The following is a 21,883-nucleotide window of genomic DNA, read 5'->3' as shown; positions in this document are numbered from 1 at the left end:
CATTGACTAAACGCCTACATTAACATCCAACTCGGAGCCCGTACCGCTTTCGCCATGAAAAATATCCTTCTTGATATTAACGACGGTTAAAGCAGTGGTTTTCTTCTTATCCTCACGGACATCGGAGAAAAAGTCAACCTCATCGACGGCGAACCGCCGGTTATCGTCAGAGGAGGAGTTTATTCCACGGCAGTTCTCCCCGGTGGAAGAACAAACGGGGAACTGAAACATGTCTAACTGCTGCTGCTGCTGCTGCTTAGTACTGGAACTGGTCTTGTCGGGAAACAGATTAGAAAAGGAACTAGAATCAAGGGTAAGACCCCATCCATTGTTCATGAAAAGAAGAAATGGAAGAAAATGGAGACAAGATGGCGTTGAAAGAGAGAACATGGGATGTAAATATATGTTAAGTGTGTCAAGTTTTTCACCGGTGCGATTGGATCGCCTATTAAAAAGGGTTTGGAACGTAGACCAATACGTTAAAGTGACAAGATAATAATTACTTGGGACAAAACAGCTTCCACTCCCTAAATTTTGTAATTTTATCAATTTAATCCTTACTTTTATGTCCAAGTTAGTTTTGAAGTTGACAACTTCACTCATTTTTTTTAATAGTATGGGTGATTTCAAGATAGTATTTGTTCATAATCTTTTTTTAACTATTGACAATGTGCACACGCTCCATAACCACAGTTACTCGAACTGGAAAATAACACTCTTTTTAACCACCAAAGCCAATTGATGAGTTTAACTTCGTTCATTTCTTTTTTTTATTAAGCTAAAGTGGTTACAAAATAATATTTATTTTAAATAATTTCAATCATTTGACAATAAACGTAATCACCTCTTCTACAGTGATTGGTGCTTAAGCCTGAGGCCTTTAGGAATAACAACCATTTATTTAACTATTGAAATAATTTGATTCATACAACTTCATTCATTCATTTTAAAATGGATTTTCAAATTCAGATATGAATGAGTTCATCTTGATCTAAGCTAAATAGCTAATTGATGATTTATTTTCATTATTCATATATTTGAAATATTTCAAGAGGTTATTATATTTTATTTTATATTTTAAATTTAGAAAAAATAATAATTTAAATTTAAATAAAACTAGACCGATCATACTATTCATAAATAGGTCTAGCTAACAATGACGTATTTTTCGGCGTTTTTCCTGATATATAACCTATACCCTATATATTTCCCTGTCAGACACCATTCAGATTATTTTTCTCGATCTAACACCCTTTGCAGTAAGGCGCACTCCCTACAGCGCGCTTTACGATGATATAGCGCCACGTAGGGTAAGGCGCGCCCCTTGTAGCGCGCCTTATGCTAACATGGACACACGTGTCTAAAGCGCGGCCCCTGGGGCGCGCCTTACGCCACGTAGGGCTATAGCGCGAGGCAGGGGCTGTGCTTTTCAATTATCACATGCTCAATTATCAGACATGCATAATGCAAGGCGCGGTGCAGGGACATCGCCTTGCATAATTTACTTGGACCTCTCGGCTTTAAAGCATCATCTCTCGGCTATAAATAGCCCTCTCCCTGTAAACTCTCTCACAATTCCCTCTCAACCGAGAAATTAATACAACAATCATTTAAACCAGTAAATAACACTCGACAATCCTCTTATATTTGATTCAGAAGTTCGTTCGATCTTTCGTTATAAGGTAATTTTGTTATAATATTTTTTATTATACTTATTGTTTATTATGATTATTTGAAAAAATATTATAGTAATTGTTTTCAATTAATTTTTGTGCCAGTTCAAGGGGAAAGCGGGAGCATACGTCGAAATATTTTTGTGGTGCATGTAATAATATAAAATTATGTTGTTTAAATTTTTTACGTTTATGTGTAAAAATTTATTGTGTTATATTTTCGTTCATATATTATTTATTTAATCAGGTTTGTTTCAGTTGTTTTTTTGCAAATATAATATTGTCGCACTTTTAAACTCTAAGAATGACGCGATTTTCAGCTATTGTTTATTATTATGGAGAAATTCAAGAAGATGAAACCAACGTTGTTTTCGTATCAAATGAGCGTGTTAAATATCATTCAAGAGAAACATAACTCTTGAGGAGCTGATAACGAAGATTTCGAGGAAGGTTTATGTTGGAAGTAGTAGAAGAATGTCGTCGTTGCAGTACAGATTTCCAACATCATTGTTGTCATTAACTTATACAGCGTTCGAACTATCGAACAATGATGATGTTGAAATGATTGATGATTCTCAAAGTAATTATTCAGATGGCGATATTGAGATGTATGCAAAGTTTGTTCATGTGCGTGCTGTTCGGGGTCAGTCGTTAAGCTCCCACTATGGGCTGGCTGAACAAGTTGTTCAAGTTGACAGCCCGACTATAGTAATGTGTAATGATTTTAACGCCATAATGAGAAATCCGCATCCTGGTGCCATCACATCAACTTCAATGGAGAGGCATTCATCCGCAACTCCTTACGATATGTACCGAGGTGGGTCCACGAACAATCCGTATGCCAACATATCCATCCACCGGAAGCCCCAAGAGCATATAAACATCCTCAAGTGTAATCGTGTACTCTTCGCACGGAAGATGGAATGTGTGGGTCTCTGACCTCCACCGCTCTACTATGGCAGCAATAAGGTCTGGTTCTATCTTACAATGACCCTCATATCTACCTATGTGACTGAATCCAACCTCTACTAAATACGGCAAGACACTACTTGGTATCACTAACTTAAGGTTCCTAATAAAAAGGATCTAATATACGGTCCCTCTCCTAAAATTAAATAATTACAAAAATTAATTTTTAAACTAATAATCATGCATTAAATAAATAAATAAATTATTACTAATAATTTAAATTATATTAAAACGTTAAAATGTTATTGTATTAGCAAAATGTCGCGATATATGATTTCCATCCAAGCGAAGTAGACCACATTCCATTTTATATCTACAAAAAATTAATTAAATAAAATATTAAATAAATTAAATACTTAAATAAATTAAAAACAAAATATTAAATATAATAAAATATACCTTAAACATTTAAAATAGAATATAAGAGTATTTGAGGGAAGTTGAGAGAATTTGGTGTGATGAAAGTGATTTAGAATGAGGGTATTTATAGGGAGGGAGTGGGGTGTGAACGGTCGGGGTAGGTGGGTAATTAAACTTAAGGCGCGCCGCAGGGGACGCGCCTTTCTGACGCGTGTCAGATTTAAAGGTAAAGCGCGACCCCTGCCCCGCGCTATACCCACGTGGCGTCAGATCAGCGTAAAGCGTGCTGCAGGAGGCGCGCCTTACTACAAAGGGTGTTAGATCGGAAAAAATAGTTTAAAGGGTGTCTGACATGAAAATATATAGGGTATAGGTGATATTTCGGAAAAAACGCCATATTTTTCAACATGTTGCTACTACTTGATTTCTTCTTTTACTTTTCATTTATGTCTCCTTTTGAAAATTGAACATGTTGAAGTTGGAATATTTGGCCAAAAGTTAATGGCTACTTAATCGTTTGAAACAATGATTTTGTAATTTTAAAAAATAATGCATTTTTAGTAATAATACTCATAGTACCGATATTCATATAGGTATCGATACTTGACCCTAGGGTATTGATACTGTAAGTGGAGTATCGATATTACTCACTTGGGATGATTAGATTTGATTCAGTTAAGGCTTGAAAGGATTAAAGATGATCCGTAATAGTAAGAATTAATCCATGAGGGGCGTAAATGGCCAAAGGGGCCTAACGAGACTAGTAGGAGTGTGTTGCAACCAGAGTCATCATAGTGAGCGTAATGTGTCCAATTATCTTCAGTTGAGTAATTACTAATTAAAGTTGTTCTTCATTTAAATTTAATTATATGAACAAATTTAATCTTAACATTTATATGAAAAATATACGAACCAAGTTAGCTCAATGGTTAAATGCATAATTGTTATCTCTAGAGGTCTCAAATTTAAAAACCATAAGCTGTTAAGATGATAGACTTTCATTATCAAATTATTGAAATTTTTTAAAATATATACTATCTTATAATCAATCTACATTAATAAAAAAATATTTATATGCAAAGTACATTAATACCTTCCAGCGAAAGACATTTTATTATTATTATTATTTTGTAAAGGAGAGAGTCAACGAGAGAAATTATTCATATTTAATATCAACAAAAATTAAAGTAATATCTTTTATCAGAATATCATATATATATATATATATATATGGTAAAATATGTATTTAGTTATCCACTTATTCTTGTCGTTCTATTTTGGTTGTCTTATTTTTTCTTAAATTACACATAATGTTATTTTTTGGTTATCTATCGTTAAAAAATTAATAATAATGCTAATGTGTCATCATAAAATTTATTTTATAGTGTCATGTAATCTTTAATTATGATTTACCTTTGTTCTTTCAAAATTTTGATCAATTTTTATATGTAGTTATGATTTGTGTTGATATATATATAAATTTTACGAACACCAATTAAATATTAGTACTTTTATTTTATTGTTTAAATATTAGGACTTCCACCCATAAGTGGAATTAATACATTGTCAATTTTTTATTTAATTTAAGAATATTTATTATTATTTTAGCCCTGTTTTTGGAGTTAAAATTTATACTACTAGAAATTAAATAGATCATTTTATTATTAATTTGAAAATAAAAATTTATGTAATTATTTTAAAATATAATATTTAATATTTAAGTTTAAATCTTAATATTTGTATTTTAAAATGGTCTTAATTATTTTTTTATTTATTTGTTCTCTCTCAAACATATTTCGTGAGAAAAACAATATAAAATCTAATCTGATTATTGCTGTTATAATAATTAATTTTATAATTGATATATTTTTATAAAATAAATAAAATTAATTTTAATAGCAATTTAACCTAATTTTTTATTTAAAAATATTATAAATTTTTTGTTTAGTTAAGCGACACTTTCTCCTTAAAAGTTACAAATTCTATCCCTTTTAGAACCATGCCTTAAATGAATTTAATAAAAAATAATATCTGAAAGTGTCATATAAGACTCGTATTACAACTTTAGAAGGTTGGTGACTAGAATGCAAGAAGTTTATATAAGTGAAAAAAAGGTATTCTATGCACACGACAAATACGATACAAAAACACACCGAACATCGTAATTGCCAAATAATTATCAAATTAGTCAAAGTAATTGCCACCTATTTTCAGACGTTCAGGAAGAAAACACACCAAACATTGTTGATTAATAAATGAGGGGCATGACCAGAATTTTGAGGTCCATTTACAAACAGAGATAGATATACTGGTGTGGCTGGAACCATCGTTTTCTATGAATTTAAATTATTATATATTTTTAGATATTTTTATATTTTCTTTTAATAATTTATTTTCATCTTTTTAAAATTATAGAAGTAAAATCTTATGTTTGTCCTTATTTACAAGAATTTAGATTTGCTATATATTGTAGTCGTTAACTTGCTATAAATATATGTTCTCAATTTTTTAATACTACCAAAGAAAATAAGGGGGAGAGTTAGATTGAGTTGAGTTAAACAATTTTGAGTTGACGAGTTTTATTTTATAACTCGGATTTGATTTTAAAAAAATTCGAATCTAGTCGAGTTTTTGAATTTCTGTTTAAATTTAATTGTAAATATTTATAATATTATTTGATTCCAATGTAAGTGATTTTCTAGAAACATATATGTAATACAAATATATTTCTTCATAATTTTTTCATATGTGATATACATATATTATACAAAGTCTAAAGATTCGAGTCAAACTTGAAAATAAATCTATTAATTACCAAAAATTTCGAGTTATTCGAGTTGCATTTTATAACTCGATTTGAATTTGAAATTTTTTCGAGTCGAGTTTATGAAATTGCAACTCGAACTCAATTCAAATCAAGTTTTTTTTAGTCGAATTGAGTTAAAAAAATTTGATTTTTCAAATCGAGTTTTACTTACTGTGAAAATAAAATGCATACGAGGCGGTCCGTAGCGGGTTCATGGTCAACGAACCATTGGCTTTTTGATAGTCAAAATTGGCAAAGTGAATGTGCAGTTCCACCATAATATTACTTGCTTTATATAAAGAGAAGTGATTTGTCTGCCATTTTAGACCACTTTTAACTCAAGACAATACGCATCATGTTGAATGCTGTTGCTTTTTGTTGTTTCTCTAATGTATTTTGTACACATGCGAGCATTGTTTTAGACAATGTTGTAATACAAGAAATGCTGAAAGGACATCTTCGTATATTACTTAGGTTTACACAGTAGAGACATATGAAAGGTTCTGGAACGAGACCCAGCTGTACAGGTGACGTCATAACACCTTCCAGCTCATGTGACAAACTTAACAACTTCTGGAGTAAGCACGGCTCACATAATTGCTCAATAGACAAAGTGCACAACAGATCGAGACAAGGTTGAGGTGGTGTCGGAACTGTCTTTCGGTTGAGTCTTAAAATTGGGTTTTGATTTGGATTAAACGAATTGGAGTCGCCACCGATCACTTTAAAAAATATTTAGGTGGATCGGACACCATCTTACATGATCTACGTTTTACAAGAAACATGTCGAGTTCGGGAGTCGGTTACGGTCAAGGAAGGATTATCACCCTTGAACCGCCCTTTCGGTACCAATTAATTTATCGGTTGCCTAGATTGCGAAAATTAAAAATTTAAATTTAAATTTAAAATTTCGATTCGAATTACTTACATCTGATTGGTTGAAATTCTTCCAAAAGAAAAATAAAAAATGTTAGATGACAAAAAAAAGTAAATAAATAAATAAATAAGAGAGGAAAAAAGAGAAATATAAATGAGAGAATTTTTTTAAAAAAAGGACACAAAAAGTAAGTCAGAAGAAAGATAAAATAAAAAATATATACTAACAATAATAAAATAAATGAAAAAAATGATTAAAAAATAATAAATTACGTAAAAATAGTAAAATAATGTGAAATAAAATAAAATAAAAATAATGAAAAATGAAAAATGAAAAAAAATAAAAATAAAAAAGGATCAAATTGAGTGAAATTGGAATTTATGGACTGAAATGAATTTAAAAAGTGAACTGCAATTGAAAATAAACAAAATTAGGGGGTTAATTCATGAAATATAAAAAGTGTAAACGATGACCAAATTGAATAAATCGAAAATTCAAAGGCCAAATTACATGAAGTGACCAGATTGTAAAGCGATTTAAACTCTTAGGGACGGCGGAGAAAGTTTAACAATGCTGTAATTGTATTATGGTCCTTGGTATATAAATACCTCAATAAGCCTAATCTCTCCTCATTCTCACCATTTCCCTCAGAATGCTCTCTCTCTCTAAAACGAGAGAAAACTTGGTTCTGTCGCCTCTCTCCTGAGAGAGCACCACCGGTGGGAGCCCGGCTATTGTCAAATGCCGGCGGCCGGAAAATCGAAACCTCGCCGAATATTCGTCTCAAAGTCTCTAACTAAACACCAAAGCCCAAATAACCGAAAAATACTCCTATTGGCGTAGATCTAGCGTCAAAGCCTCGGCCTTTACCTTTCTCGTCGGTGGCTTTTTACTTCCGGTGTCCGTCGGTTTGGTCTTGTGCTTGTGGGTTTTCTTGTGTAGAATATTTGCTTGCTTGGTTTTTTTGTTTTTGTTTTGTGATTGTTCTCGATATTGGCTGTGGTTTTTGGTTCGTCGTTGATGTTTATGGCCTTTCTCGATGTTGATGGTTTCTGTGGTTGACTGTTAGCTCGATTTCTTTCGTGTACTCTCGTGGTTCTGGTGATCGGTACTGTGGTTGCCGTGGGTTTTTGATGATGTTGTTTTGCCTCCCGTTGGTGGTGTTTTCTGGCCGATGGTTGATGTTTTTTGTCTTGTGATATATCTCTGTTTCACTGTGATGGTTTTTTGGCTTTATCTTGGCTGATGATCTCTGTGTACCGATTGTCCTCTGTTGGTCACGGGGTATTTATACCCTGCTCGGTGAACCAATACCCCGGGTTGTTCCGTTTTGCTCGTGGCGTTACTGCTGAAATCCCGGGATGGTTTAGTCCCGGGATCCTCGGTCGACGTCCGACCGGTTCGCGTGTCCCTTGACCTTGCTGTGCGGTGCCTTGACTTTAGGGTTTCAGAAACCCTAGTCTTGCTGTGTAATCTTCATGCACTTGGGCCTAATCGGGTCAGCTGGATCAGGCTACCTGGTTGGGCCTGTTGGACTCTGACTTGGACCCTTTTATTCGGACCTAAACTTTAGACCTACAAAAAAATAATAATAAAATGTTAATAATAATAAAACAGAGAAAATGAAAAAATTAATAATAATATATTATATAAAAAAATATTTTCCAAAACCTATATAATATATAATTTCAAAAATATTTTAAAATTATATATTATATACTTTTCAAAAATGTTTTTAAAAAATTATATATTATATATAAGTTTTCAAAAAATGTTTTATATAATATATGTTTTTAAAATGTTTTAAAAACTATATATTATATATACTTTCAAAATGTTTTAAAAACTATATAATATATAAATGTTTTCAAAAATGTTTTATATAATATATGTTTTTAAAATGTTTTAAAAACTATATATTATATATATTTTCAAAATGTTTTAAAAACTATATATTATATATATTTTCAAAATGTTTTAAAAACTATATAATATATAAATGTTTTCAAAATAATTTTCAAAACCATATACTATATAGATTTTAAAAACGTTTTCAAAAAATATATAATATATACTTATTTTCGAAAATCGTTTTTCCGAAAATTATACATTATATTTTGTCAAAACATTTTCAAAAACTGTATTACTATATATATACATACATATATATATATATATATATAATAATAAAATAAGAATATAAAATCAAAATTACTCCGGGCGAAATTAAGTGTCTACAGGTGGGAAATTCGATATAGCATTTGCATGTTCTTTTGGTATGTATAACTATTTTATGTGAATTCTTACCTTTTTTTTGTAAGTTTGGATCATTCTAGTTTGAGGTTTACATTTTTTAGACTCGACTCATTCCAGATTTTATTCCCTTAGGCCTCGTTTGGTTCAGGGTATATTTATTTCCTGGGAGGAATGTTGTTTTCCCAGATGAATATACCCATGTTTAGATGGGTTATATTACCAAGTATCAGGAAAAAGTTAATACCAACAGGGATTTTTTCTACTGCATTCCCAGGAATGTTTATCCCTCATCTCCCTTAGGTATTTACTCATTCCTGTCCCCGTTGTCTAAAATAGCCTTCTCACGCTCCCCTTCGTTCTGCTGAAATCTTCTTCTTCTTCTTTGATTTAACTTAGATATTTGCTTCTGGTGTTCATATTTCAGTTTTTATTTTCAACATATTTCTTGGTTTTGAAAGAACCAAAAAAAAAAAAACCCAGAGTGGTGCACCGCTTATCCTTTATTTATGAGCTTCTTGGTGTGAGACTTCAAAGCAAATGGACAAAGTCTTTTCCCATCTCTCCATTGATTTCCCCAACGCTCACTTCCTATTCCTCTTATGTTCCCTTTTTAAGCTTCGAATTTCCTATTTTAGAATTCAGGTTTGAATTTTACTCCTTTCATTTTTCGGTCGGTACTTAAATTTAATATTTAGTTGAATTTTCAGTTTTGTTTTCCGTTTGTGGAAAATTTAGGTGGTGGATTTGATTTGATGAGCCGTCGACGGTGATAAGTGGGTGAGTGGATTTGAGGAGGAATTGAACAAGTGGAAGCAGGTGCAAAAATGTCGGAGGAGGATTTGGTGGATATGAAGTTCAGGATTTATGATGGGTCGGATATCGCCGGGTGGGATCGCCGGTGCGGTTCAACCCCCACCCTCGTTCGGTCGCGCCACTAACAACGACACCATCCTTCAGGTTACCGATGAGATTCAAGCGGAGGACCCCACGGTTGCCAGGATACATATGTTTATCCTTATTTTGATTTCCTCTTAGTTTCTTGGTTTTACTGCATTATTGTGGTCACTTAGTCATTTGATCTGATGGCAATTTAAGTTATGAATTGAAGGACGAAAGGCTTGAAAGGGACTTTTGAGAGTAAGGCGGTGTTTGGTTACGAGGATTTTCGTAGATGGTTGAGTTTATTTGCTCATAGTATTGATTTGGTAGAGATAGAACAGCTGGGGGTTAAATTCTTCTTTCCTTCCGTTTATGCTTTGAAAGGGAATTTTGAATTTAGACAAACTTGTTCGAGTTTCTTTAGTTGAGTTCTTGCTTTGTGCGTTTGGTTTACTACCATGTCTAGCTGAACTGGCATTTTGACAACTTATTTGATGGATTTGTTGTGGGATAAGAACAATTAACTTCAAATGATTGAATATTTCAAATTTAGAGAAACAATAGCTGTAGTAATATATAACAGAAAAAAGTAGAACCTGCTTGTGATGCAAACCATTTTATATCATAGAAATGGCTGTTTTGGGGCAATATAATTTTAATTGGGTGATCTTTGGGTCTCTTTGAGATTGTACATAGATGTGGCTATGTGATATTTTTTCATGTATTAAGTTTAAACTTTTGTAAGTTCCAATCATTGATAACTTGCATTAAATCCAATCAGATGTTTATTTTGAGTTCTTAATGCAGATTTCTAATTATTAAATTGAAAGCTTCAGATCGTATTGATTTTAATGTTAAACAAGATTTACAGACAGATGTAACATGAGGATGTTTTAGAGTTTCTTATTTATATTTATGCAATTGCCTTTTACTTTGACAAAAAATTGGGATGGTCAAGCTATTTCAGATTCATTGTAAATTAGAATTTCACTGCAATAGCATTGTTGTTCAGTTATAGGCTCATACCCATTTGGGTGTATTGTGGTTTGTTTGTGAATATGTTTCTACATAAATAAATATGTTGGCTAGGGATATTTATGGTTTGCATTAAGAGAGAGACATTGATAGTTGATTGATCACAGGTGAACAGTGTGAAGATCATCCCAGAGTTTCCCAGAACTGCATCTAACAAATTGCTTAGGAGAGTCTTGAGGGACCAAATACAACATGAACTGTCTGTCAAAAGCAGGATGTGAAGGCTGGCAACTTCAACAATTCTTCAAGAATCATACATATTATCCCTTTGTGCTTCCCTGCGTTGGAAACGATGCTTATACCCTATTCCTTGCGGCGACCTTGCTCTTCCTCTCGAAGGTGCTCACTTTACTCCCCTTTCGTATTGTTTGTTATAGTAAGCTTGGACTAATATATTAGAACTTGAGTACGTCCTTTCTTGATCTTTCAACTTACGAATCATCTTTCAGTCATCGCACTCTTCTCCAACAGTGGTCTCTGGTCGTTATGGTATTGCTTCAATTATAGTTAGAATGATTCGATTATATTTTCCTGTTGCAAGTATGTTCTGCTGCCATGACCTTCTGAGATGGTTAACATTGAATACTCATCATCGATTTAAGGCCGTTTTACTACTTAAAACTGAACTATAAGGATAACAGCCATTGAATTTACTTGTAAATTGCTTGTTATTTTTTATTTGATCGTTATTAGAATGCAACTGTGTTAACTAAATATTAGTCAGTTCGATATAGGGAACCCCATTAATAAAATTTTTTAAATTTATATAGTTAAGTGCCTGGATTGATGTCCTATGCTAATGGATTCTTTTCTTTCAATTACCTTCTTGAAGCAATGAATGACTACTTTTAGATCGAGTGCTGGGTCATTTCTGATTGTCCTGACTGAGGGATCAAAATGCCATTTGAAATTCAATTGTGAACTAACTGTATCCTTTTGACATTGTTAAAATTTGTCTTCCAAATAATTTTCCCACTTCATTTTCAAGCTAGACAAAACTTGAATGTAGATTGAATGATTTAATCTTTGAATGGTCATTCCAATCAGGGGCGAATAGTTGAATTTGCCAAATATTTGGCAAATTTTGCTGCTGCAAGTGGAAAGAAGCATGTTGTTCTGCTTTCTAGCTTGGATTTTGAAAAGTGGAAAAAATTGACATGTCAAGGTAGTTCATCCTGAATTTTTCTGCTGTTAGTTCATGTTACCATATGTTGAGGGCAGTAAGTCATTCCTTGGAAATATACTATGTTCTAGGATATAACCTTGGCAACTGGCAATGTGGTTTCAGTGGTCTGCAGATATAGTTCTTATTTTACAACTGCAAATGATGGAGATTGTATGCCGATCTTTTTTTATTTTGACTTTAGAATATGGTCCCAACTTTTTTGTCTAGCTTCACTAGGTATATGTGAAGCTTTTGACTTGGAGAATTTTTTTTGTATATAATATAGCCAACATATATGATTAAGTTTAGAATGTCATGGCTATTATCTTTTGTAAGTCTGGACATTGTTGTTGTTTTTTATGGTTAATGTTATACTTATTTTTGTTCTGTAAGCTAAACAAAGAACGTAAGCTTATCTCTTATCCTTCAATTTGCACTTTTACTTAATTATGTTCTGAACACCTATTTACTTCTCAATTTTCATTATTTATACCAGGTTGATCCTTATTCCATGTATGCCTGGTTTAAATTGTTTTACTACATTGGGATGGCAGAGCATTCCCTGGAATGGGATGAACAAGAAATAGAAGCATTATATGTGCTTTTAAAAAAGGGATTAATTATTACCTCGATAATGTTAAAAATAAAATTGGGAATGGTTGCTAATGCTCTGCTCCAAACATGGACAAAAAATTCAACAGCCAGATTTTCGAATTGAACATCAATCTTCGGAAATTCCAAATCCACTTTGCAACACCACAAACTAGAGCAAATTTTAAACAACAATGAAGACCACTCTAGGGGAGAATAATAATAACAACCTCAATCAAGAACTTCAAAATAAAATGATGAAATTATTGAATGAATAAATATAAATTTTAGCTTTTGTTATAATTTTAAAAAATGTTTAAATTATAAAATTTAGCTTTTGTAACCTTTAGGAGTAAAATGGTTCATCTATTAAAATTTTCATATACTTATTTAGTTAAATCATGATGTAAAATTTTAATATATTTTTAGATAATTAATGTAAAAAAATAATATTATTTATAATTAAAATAATACATGATATATTTACTCTTTTATTCTACCCATTTATCTTTTAAATTTTATAAAAAAATTATATATAAATTTTATTAAAAAGTATATAAATTTAAAATAATAAAGTAATATATTTTTTATGCTTTTTATATGAATATTTTAATTTAAATATTTAGAATTCCACTTGTTAACACATATAGCACAAGGACAATTTGGTAAAATATACATTCCAGTAATCTCATATTCCTTCAATCAAACACTGTAATCATACATTCCTGCCAAACAAACCAAACACAGTAATGTAACATTCCCAGTAATCCTATTCCTTGGTAATCTTACATTCCCACTGGTAATCTTACATTCCGTGAACCAAACGCACCCTTAGGGGCTGTTTGGTTTGGGGAATGTGGGGAATCCACATTCCCCGTTTGGTTGGCCGGGAATGTCATTACCGGTAATGTTTTATTACTAATAGTGAATTTTTTGGGTATATTACAAGGAATGTCATTACCGACGTTTTGGACTAAAATGCCCTTAATTTTTTTATTCTTAAAAAATATCATTCTTTTGTCATTAAATAATAAAAATTCTATGAAGGTTAAATTACAAATTTATCCTTAAACTATTTTATATTTACAAAAAAAATATATAATTAAAATTTTATATGAAGTTCAGGGGTTAAAATAAAATTTTATCCTTTCATTAAACCTTTTTATATTTTCAATTTTTTAAAGAAAATATATAAATATTTTCCAAATTGTTAAAAAAACAAATATATAATAAGGACAATTTGGTCAAATATACATTCTAATAATCTTTTATTCATTTAACCAAACACGGTAATCTTACATTCCTGCTAAATTAACCAAACACAAAATACAATATTTTCAGTAATCCTATTCCCGTATAATCTTTTATTCTCACTGGTTATATTATATTCCGTGAATCAAACGCAACTTAAAACAAATGAAGGCCTTCTAAAGTCGAGAAATGCAAATGGCCCATAGCCTACGTTCAATTTTTGCTTTTAATTGTCTTCAAAACATTGACCTTTTCAGTTTAAAGATGATATCAGCATTTATACTTCAAGCCAAACTCTATATTTTTCTTCTTTATAAAGCATGGCTCAATTGCCTCTCCATTATTATTGAGTATTGGGTTCAACTTTTTTTTCCTTGTTGGCAATGGCAACAATCCTCTCGTCTCCTTAATGGCCCCACGGCTTCACGGACATTCTCGCATATCTTGTTAGCAAACTCCGTTGATTACAACCCGATTTGTTAAACTACAAAAAAGTCATTAAAGCTTGGTTATGTTCTTGTTTTCACCATTGAAGTTTGAAAGTCCTGTTAAACTCACTAAAATTATTGATTTGTAACAAAATGGTCACTAAAAAACAAGAGTATTATTTGATGGTATTAATTTGTTAAAGAAAAAGACATTTCAGCTATCCTGACGTGTCTTGTTACAAATCAATTATATTGGTGACCGTACCATAACTTTTCAAACTTCAGTGGTAAAATAGAATTTTACCCAAACTTTAGTGAACTTTGATGTAGTTTACCCTTTTTAGGCTGAATAATATACACGGTCTTTACACTATACTCTCTTTCGACCTAGATGTCTAGACTTTTTTCTCTGGGTTACACTATATATTCTGTCATGTGCCGTCGTATGACGGCCGTATGATTATTTTTGGGTAAACCAAAAAAATATAGTTTAAATACCACTTTTAAAAGAAGTGCCTAGTAGAAAAGGTATAATTGAGAGGACCAATTTTAGAATTAAGCCTTTCGAAGAAAACTTCCGACGAAATCCAGCAAACCATGTTCACATTGTCATTAATACAAGCAATGAATACAAAAGTCGTGAAAGGCAAGCAAAGCAAAGGGGAAAGGGCACAATCATACAACAAACATTGTGTAAGTGTCGCGTGAGTGAGTGCCCGAAGTAATCCAAAACAAGAAACAAACTCGGTAAGTTTGGCGTGATAGCAATAAACTATTTAAAACGCTTATTTTCAATTTTAATTATGTTTATCTTCTTCTAATACTTGTTAAATAAGTACAATTTATAGATAAATCAACTTCAATCTTAATTAGGATAAGTGATTTGTTACCTCAATAATATTAAAAAACTTTTGAAAGAGGTATTAGATTTTCAAGTAAGATCAAGAGTTTAAATATTGATATTGTGATTAAAATAAATTAAATTGAAAATGTCAACTCTGTAATGAGGACGGACAGAGCTATGATCAAATATTGGGAGGCTTGAAGATATATTATTGTAGACACTTATTTTTCGCCCGGAATTATTTTGTTTTCTTTTTATTTTATTTGAAAACATTTAAAAATATATATATATATATATATATATATATATATATTTGAAAATATGTTTGAAAACATTTATATATTATATAATTTTTAAAACATTTTGAAAATAAATATAATATATATATTTTTTAAAACATTTTGAAAATATATATAGTTTTAAAAAAACATTTTGAAAACTTATATGTATTATATAATTTTGAAATCATTTTGAAAAATTATATGGTATATAGTTTTAAAAATATTTTTGAAAACTATATGTTGAAAACATTTTGATATTTTGATATAACAAATTAAGTTAAATGAATTTTAAGATTTTCCAAAAAGATTTTCTAAGTATATTCGATATAATTATTCGAATATCAAAATATTATTCTAAATCTTTCAAATGTCATTTTTAATCCTTACTCAAGTGTAAAATTAAGTTTTAATCTTAAAATAATTTCAAAACGATTTTACAAAATATTTCGAACCATCTCAAAGCAAAAAATTCTAGATTGCTCAGAGGGAACCGATTCCCCCCAAGAGGGTATCGATTCCCCCTGAATGGTTTGGCTCCGAGAATTCCAGTATGCTCGGAGGGAACCGATTCCCCCCTAGGGGGTACCGATTCCCCCCTTTGTAACAGTCGAAATATTTGAATTTTACACTTAGGGAACCGATTCCCCCTAAGGGGTACCAATTCCCCCACGCTCCAAACTGTTTTATTAATTGATTTCACACTAAAATAGCTATATTATCTTCATTAATGATCCCCAACATTCAGAAGTGATTCAAGGTGTATTTAACTAAAAACAAGAAACTTCAAGCAATTAGAATCAAGAGAGAATCAAAGAGAAAGCATCAAACCTCAAGTTTGAGCATTTCAAGCCTATTTTTCATTCAATATTCATTTTACTTTCAAGAACACTTATTGTGCTCAATTGTATTCATTCTTGAGTGTTCTTTTCTTTGTTCTAAAATTGTGCAAACAATCTACCTTGTGAGGATTTCCTTGTAAGTTTGCAAATTTGTATTGTTCTCTTTGGGAGAGAGTGTTCTCAAGAATTTGGGGTATAATTCTTGAGGGTTTGTAAGGTTACTCTTTGTCCTCAAAAGAAAGACAAATTAGTGAATTTGTGGAAAATCCTTAGTGTGGATAGCTAAGGTAGTGGACGTAGACTTTGGTTGAGAAAGTCGAACCACTCTAAATCGATGTGCAATTTCTTTCAATTTTCTGCAAAAACTTCCACCAAAATTTTTATTGCCAATTCACCCCCTCTTGGCCAATTCCGTCAATCGATTAACTCAACAATTGGTATCAGAGCCTAACTCATTTGAAGGTTTAATCGCCTCTTGAGTCGATTTGGGAAGAGTTACATCGATAATCAAAGTCATCAATGGCCTCTACTTCAAACTTCGACTCCAGTATCGATTCGATGCCCGTCAACAAGCCTCCTTTCTTCAATGGGGCTAATTATGCCTATTGGAAAAATATGATGATGTACTTCATTCAAGCAAGTGACATGTGAGCATAGAATGTCGTAGAAGAAGGATACTTCAAGCCTCTCACTCATCCAAGATTATGGAGTGAAGGAGAGACAAAAATGTTCCAGCTCAACTCCAAAGCCATCCATATAATATTTTGTGCTCTTGGACCAGATGAATACGGAAGAGTTTCATCTTGTACAACCGCCAAAGAAATATGGGACAAACTTCAAGTCACTCATGAAGGTACCGATGAGGTAAAGAAATCTAAAATTAGTATGAAAATTTCAGGATGAAACCAAATGAAGATATCAAAGCTATGACGGATAGATTCTCAACGATTGTCAATGGTCTCAAATCATATGAAGAGATCATTTCAAATGAAAAGCTTATGAGAAAGTTAGTCTACTCCCTTCCAAAATCGTGGTAATCAAAGAAGACGGCAATCATTGAGTCTAAGGATCTAACATCCTTAACTCTTTAAGAGCTAATCGGTTCACTCCTCACTCATGAAATGATGATTGAAGATGAGGTGGACCTTGATAAGATTGAAGAGACACCAAAGGAGAAGGAGAAGAAGAAAAACATTGGAGTTGCTCTCAAATCCACAAAAAATAAGAATGATTCAGATGAAGATGATGATAACGAGGAAATGGCATTGTTTGCCAAACGGTTCAGAAAAATGATGAGACCTTACCGAGGAAGAAAATTCAAACGAAATGAAGGCCTCAAAAATGAACCAAAAGAGAAGGACCCGATCATTTGCTATGAATGCAAAAAGTCGGGGCATATCAAATATGATTGCCCACAACTGAAGAGAAACGGTCAATCAAAAATTAAGCACAAGGCTCATATGACTATATGGAGCGATGAAGAAGGTTCCGATGAAGAGGAACAAGAAGTAGCAAACTTGTGCTTGATGGTATTCGGGGAAGATTCTAAGGTAACCTCTAACTCATCTGATTTTGATGATTTATCCTATGATGAGTTATTAGAGGAATATAATGGGTTGGCTACGGATTATGAGAAATTGTTTTTAAAATATAAAAATGATGTTTCAAAATTAAAAAATGAAAATAAACTCATATCCAAAACCAACAACGATCTTGAAAGTAAAATAAAAGATTTGCAAATCAAACTAGAATAGTTTGAAAAGAAAATTTTGGATTTGCAAAATTTACTTTCAAAGGTCAATGATGATCATCAAAAGAAAATTGATGATCTTTAAACTTCTTTTGATAAAGTTGGAACAAAACGTTTTGAAAATGAAGAAAATTCAAAATCCAACTTTGTTAGAAAAAGTTTTAAAAACTACAATCATAGAGGTCCCCAAAGAACCTCTAATGGAAAAATCGTTAGAAGTATATGGGTTCCTAAAGAGCTCATTACTACTAAAGATAATGATATCCTACACAAATGGATACCTAAGGGGACTAGGATTTTGGAAACTAATGAATATGGACCCAAAAGAATTTGGGTACAAAAAATTAGAAATTAATCTATGTTTGTAGGAAAAGGAGCATTGCTACAAGGCACGGGAAACAAATCCAAATTCATGGTACCTTGATAGTGGATGCTCAAGACACATGACCGGAGACAAAAACCGGTTCATTGAGCTTAACGCCAAAAATGGAGGAGAAGTGACTTTTGGTGATGATTCAAAAGGTCACATTGAAGGTATTGATACTATTGGTAATACCTCTTCCATACAAATTAAGAATATTTTATATGTGAATGGATTAAAGCATAATCTATTGAGTATTTGTCAATTTTGTGATAAGGGATTCAATGTCATGTTTGATATTAATGGTTGTAAAGTCATTGACATTGCATCTAATCGGATTATGCTTGTTGGTCATAGAATATGAAACATATACATGGTGCATTTAGATTCTATTGATATGACTAATTTGTGCCTAGTTGCTAAGGATGAACATGATAGTTGGTTATGGCATAGGAGACTAGGACATGCTAGTATGAGTGTTTTACAACGGCTAACTCAAGGTGATTTAGTTCGAGGGTTGCCTAAGCTTAAATTTGATAATGATAAAATCTGTGATGCTTTTGCTAAAGGAAAACAAAAGCGAGTTTCTTTTAAATCCATTAATGACGTATCAACTAGTAGAGTATTACAATTGATCCATATAGATCTTTTTGGGCCAACTAGGACTACTAGCTTGGGTGGAAAACAATATGCATTTGTCTTGGTATATGACTATTCTAGATATACTTGAGTTCTATTCTTAAGTACTAAAGATGAAGCATTAGAAAAATTCATTACGTTTTCAAAAGTAATCCAAAACGATAAAGGTTACTCTATAACTAGTGTTAGGAGTGATCATGGCACTGAATTTGAAAATCTTGGATTTACTGAGTTTTGTAATTCTAATGGTATTAGTCACAATTTTTCAGCACCTAGAACCCCTAAAAAAAATGGAGTTGTTGAGAGGAAAAATTGAACTTAGAAGAAATGGGTAGAACCATGCTTTGTGAAAATAATTTGCCAAAATATTTTTGGGCGAAAGCCACAAATACCGCTTGATATATTGTAAATTGAGTAATGATTAGGCCAATTTTAAAGAAAACTCCATATGAAATTTTCAAAAATAAAAAGCCTAACATTAGCTATTTTCATCCTTTTGGATGTAAATGTTTTGTTTTGAACAACGGTAAAGAAAACCTTGGCAAATTTGATGCTAAAAGTGATGAAGGAATTTTTCTGGGTTATTCCTTAAATTCTAAAGCTTATCGAGTATTTAATAAAAGAACTTTAGTTGTAGAAGAGTCTATACATGTTGTTTTCGATGATAATCCCCTTCCGAGGAAGGATTCTTGTGTTAATGATGATGTAGGTATTATAAATACAAATGACGTTAGACATGACATTGGAGAATCATCATCAAAAGAAGAAACGAAAGATGAGGAAACTCATGATGCCCTCGAGAATCCAACCATTGAAGAAAGGGAAGTATCTTATCCAAGAGAGTACAACTATGTCAAGGATGATGAGATTATAGGTGATCCATCCAAAGGGGCAACAAATCGATCCTCTTAGAAATATTTGTAATTATGTTGCATTTATTTCATACATAGAGCCTACAAATATTAAAGAAACATTAAATGATGAACATTGGATTATGGCTATGCAAGAAGAATTAAATTAATTTGAGAGAAGTAAAGTATGAACATTAGTTGAAAGGCCTAGTAATAAATCTACTGTAGGTACTAGATGTGTATTTAGGAATAAGCTTGATGAGAGTGGTAATATAGTGAGAAACAAGGCTAGACTTGTTGCTCAAGGGTATACTCAAGAAGAGGGCATAGACTATGATGAAACATACGCTCCCGTAGCTAGGATGGAAGCAATTAGAATGTTATTAGCATTTGCATGTTTTCATGAATTTAAATTATATCAAATAGATATTAAAAGTGCATTTTTAAATGGTTTTATAAAGGAAGAAGTGTATGTGGAACAACCTCCAGGTTTTGAAGATTCAAAATTTCCAGATCATGTTCTTAAATTGACAAAAGCGCTTTATGGTTTAAAACAAGCTCCTAGAGCTTGGTATGAAAGATTGTCAAATTTTTAATTGAAAAAGGTTTTTCAAAAGGGAAGGTTGACACTATATTGTTTTTAAAGCACAAATGTAAAGATTTATTAGTAGTTCAAATTTATGTTGATGATATAATATTTGGTTCTACTAATGATGTTATTTGCCAAGAATTTTCTAAGCTAATGCAAAGTGAATTCGAAATGAGCATGATGGGGGAGCTCTCATTTTTCTTAGGACTCAAAATCAAGTAAAGAAAAGATGACATCTTCATCAATCAAGCTAAATATGTCAAAGACATGCTTAAGAAGTTTGGACTGGAAAATGGCAAACCTCATGACACTCCAATGAGCTCTTCAAAGAAGCTTGACTTAGATGAAGGAGGTAAATGTATAGATGTTAAATTATATAGGTCAATGATTGAATCTCTACTTTTTCTAACTACAAGTAGACCGGACATTATGTTTAGTGTTTGCTTATGTGCTAGATTTCAATCATTCCCTAAGGAATCACATTTACTAGCTGTTAAGAGAATCTTTAGATACCTTAAGGACACTCCTAGTTTAGGACTTTGGTATCCTAGAGACTCTAGCTTTAGTTTGCATGCTTTTTCTGATGCGGATTATGGAGGATGCAAATTAGATAGGAAAAGCACCGCCGGTACTTGCCAATTCCTTGGAAATATGCTAATTTCTTGGTTTACAAAGAAACAAAATTGTGTTGCATTATCTACCACTGAAGCCGAATACATTTTTGTAACATCCTCAATACCGGGTTAATGACTAAATTGGAAAGTTTCAGAAGTAATTGACAAAGTATGTACTTGGTTATGTATAGAATGTTGGCATGTAATAAATGTTAGTTATGAATACTCTGATTGATTTTGTATTTTATGGTCTTATGTAAATTAATGTATTTCGTTTTAATGAAAGTTTTAAAAATTCCCGGGATTTTCTATAAGAGTCAAAGTTTGAAAAGTCAATGTGACACCTCAGACTTGTATTCGGGCTGGATATGAGTTAAGGGTGTTACATTTAATGGTATCAGAGCTACGGTTTAGTCGATTCTCGGCATAAACCGAAGTCTAGAGTGTCTTATAAGGTATACATGCCAATAAAATAGTGGAAACTTTTGATATGATGGAATAGTAAGTATGTTGTTTTACTAATAGAACTATATGGTTGTATTTTTATAGATGTCCGGACAAAGTAGATCTAGAAATGAAGCGGGAGACGATAGTCCCGCTGAAAGCAGTAATTCACCTGTCCTGGCCAGGCAGAGTGAAGAACAGACATCCTCTGGAATGCCTGTCAATGATCAAGATATATTCTTTAGAACGTTAAACGTGGTATTGACGCGTTTCCAACCTCTTGTTACTTCAACTCCAAAAATGAATGTTGCGAAAGAGTTGAAGGGATTAGGAGCTCCAGAGTTTAAAGGGGAAGCCAATGAAGGTCCTGTTATTGCGGAC

At 32.1% G+C, this 21,883-nt stretch overlaps 1 protein-coding gene across 1 annotated transcript; it reads right to left on the bottom strand.

The window, feature by feature from the left end:
- Positions 1-2: 2 nt before the first annotated feature.
- LOC120190153 lies at positions 3-9,946 on the bottom strand. The gene is made up of 3 exons (XM_039193282.1): positions 9,881-9,946; positions 7,294-7,481; positions 3-445 (listed from the first exon to the last, which is right to left on the bottom strand). Exons 1-3 carry the CDS (start codon positions 9,944-9,946, stop codon positions 7-9), a joined length of 693 nt encoding a protein of 230 aa, XP_039049213.1. The 3' UTR covers positions 3-6.
- Between the last annotated feature and the right edge of the window lie 11,937 nt (positions 9,947-21,883).

This window comes from Hibiscus syriacus, unplaced genomic scaffold, assembly GCF_006381635.1.
Source record: "Hibiscus syriacus cultivar Baekdansim isolate YM2019G1 unplaced genomic scaffold, ASM638163v2 tig00004072_pilon, whole genome shotgun sequence".
In the NCBI taxonomy this organism is placed as follows: Eukaryota; Viridiplantae; Streptophyta; class Magnoliopsida; order Malvales; family Malvaceae; genus Hibiscus; species Hibiscus syriacus.
This window is presented reverse-complemented; position numbering and strand designations above follow the sequence as displayed.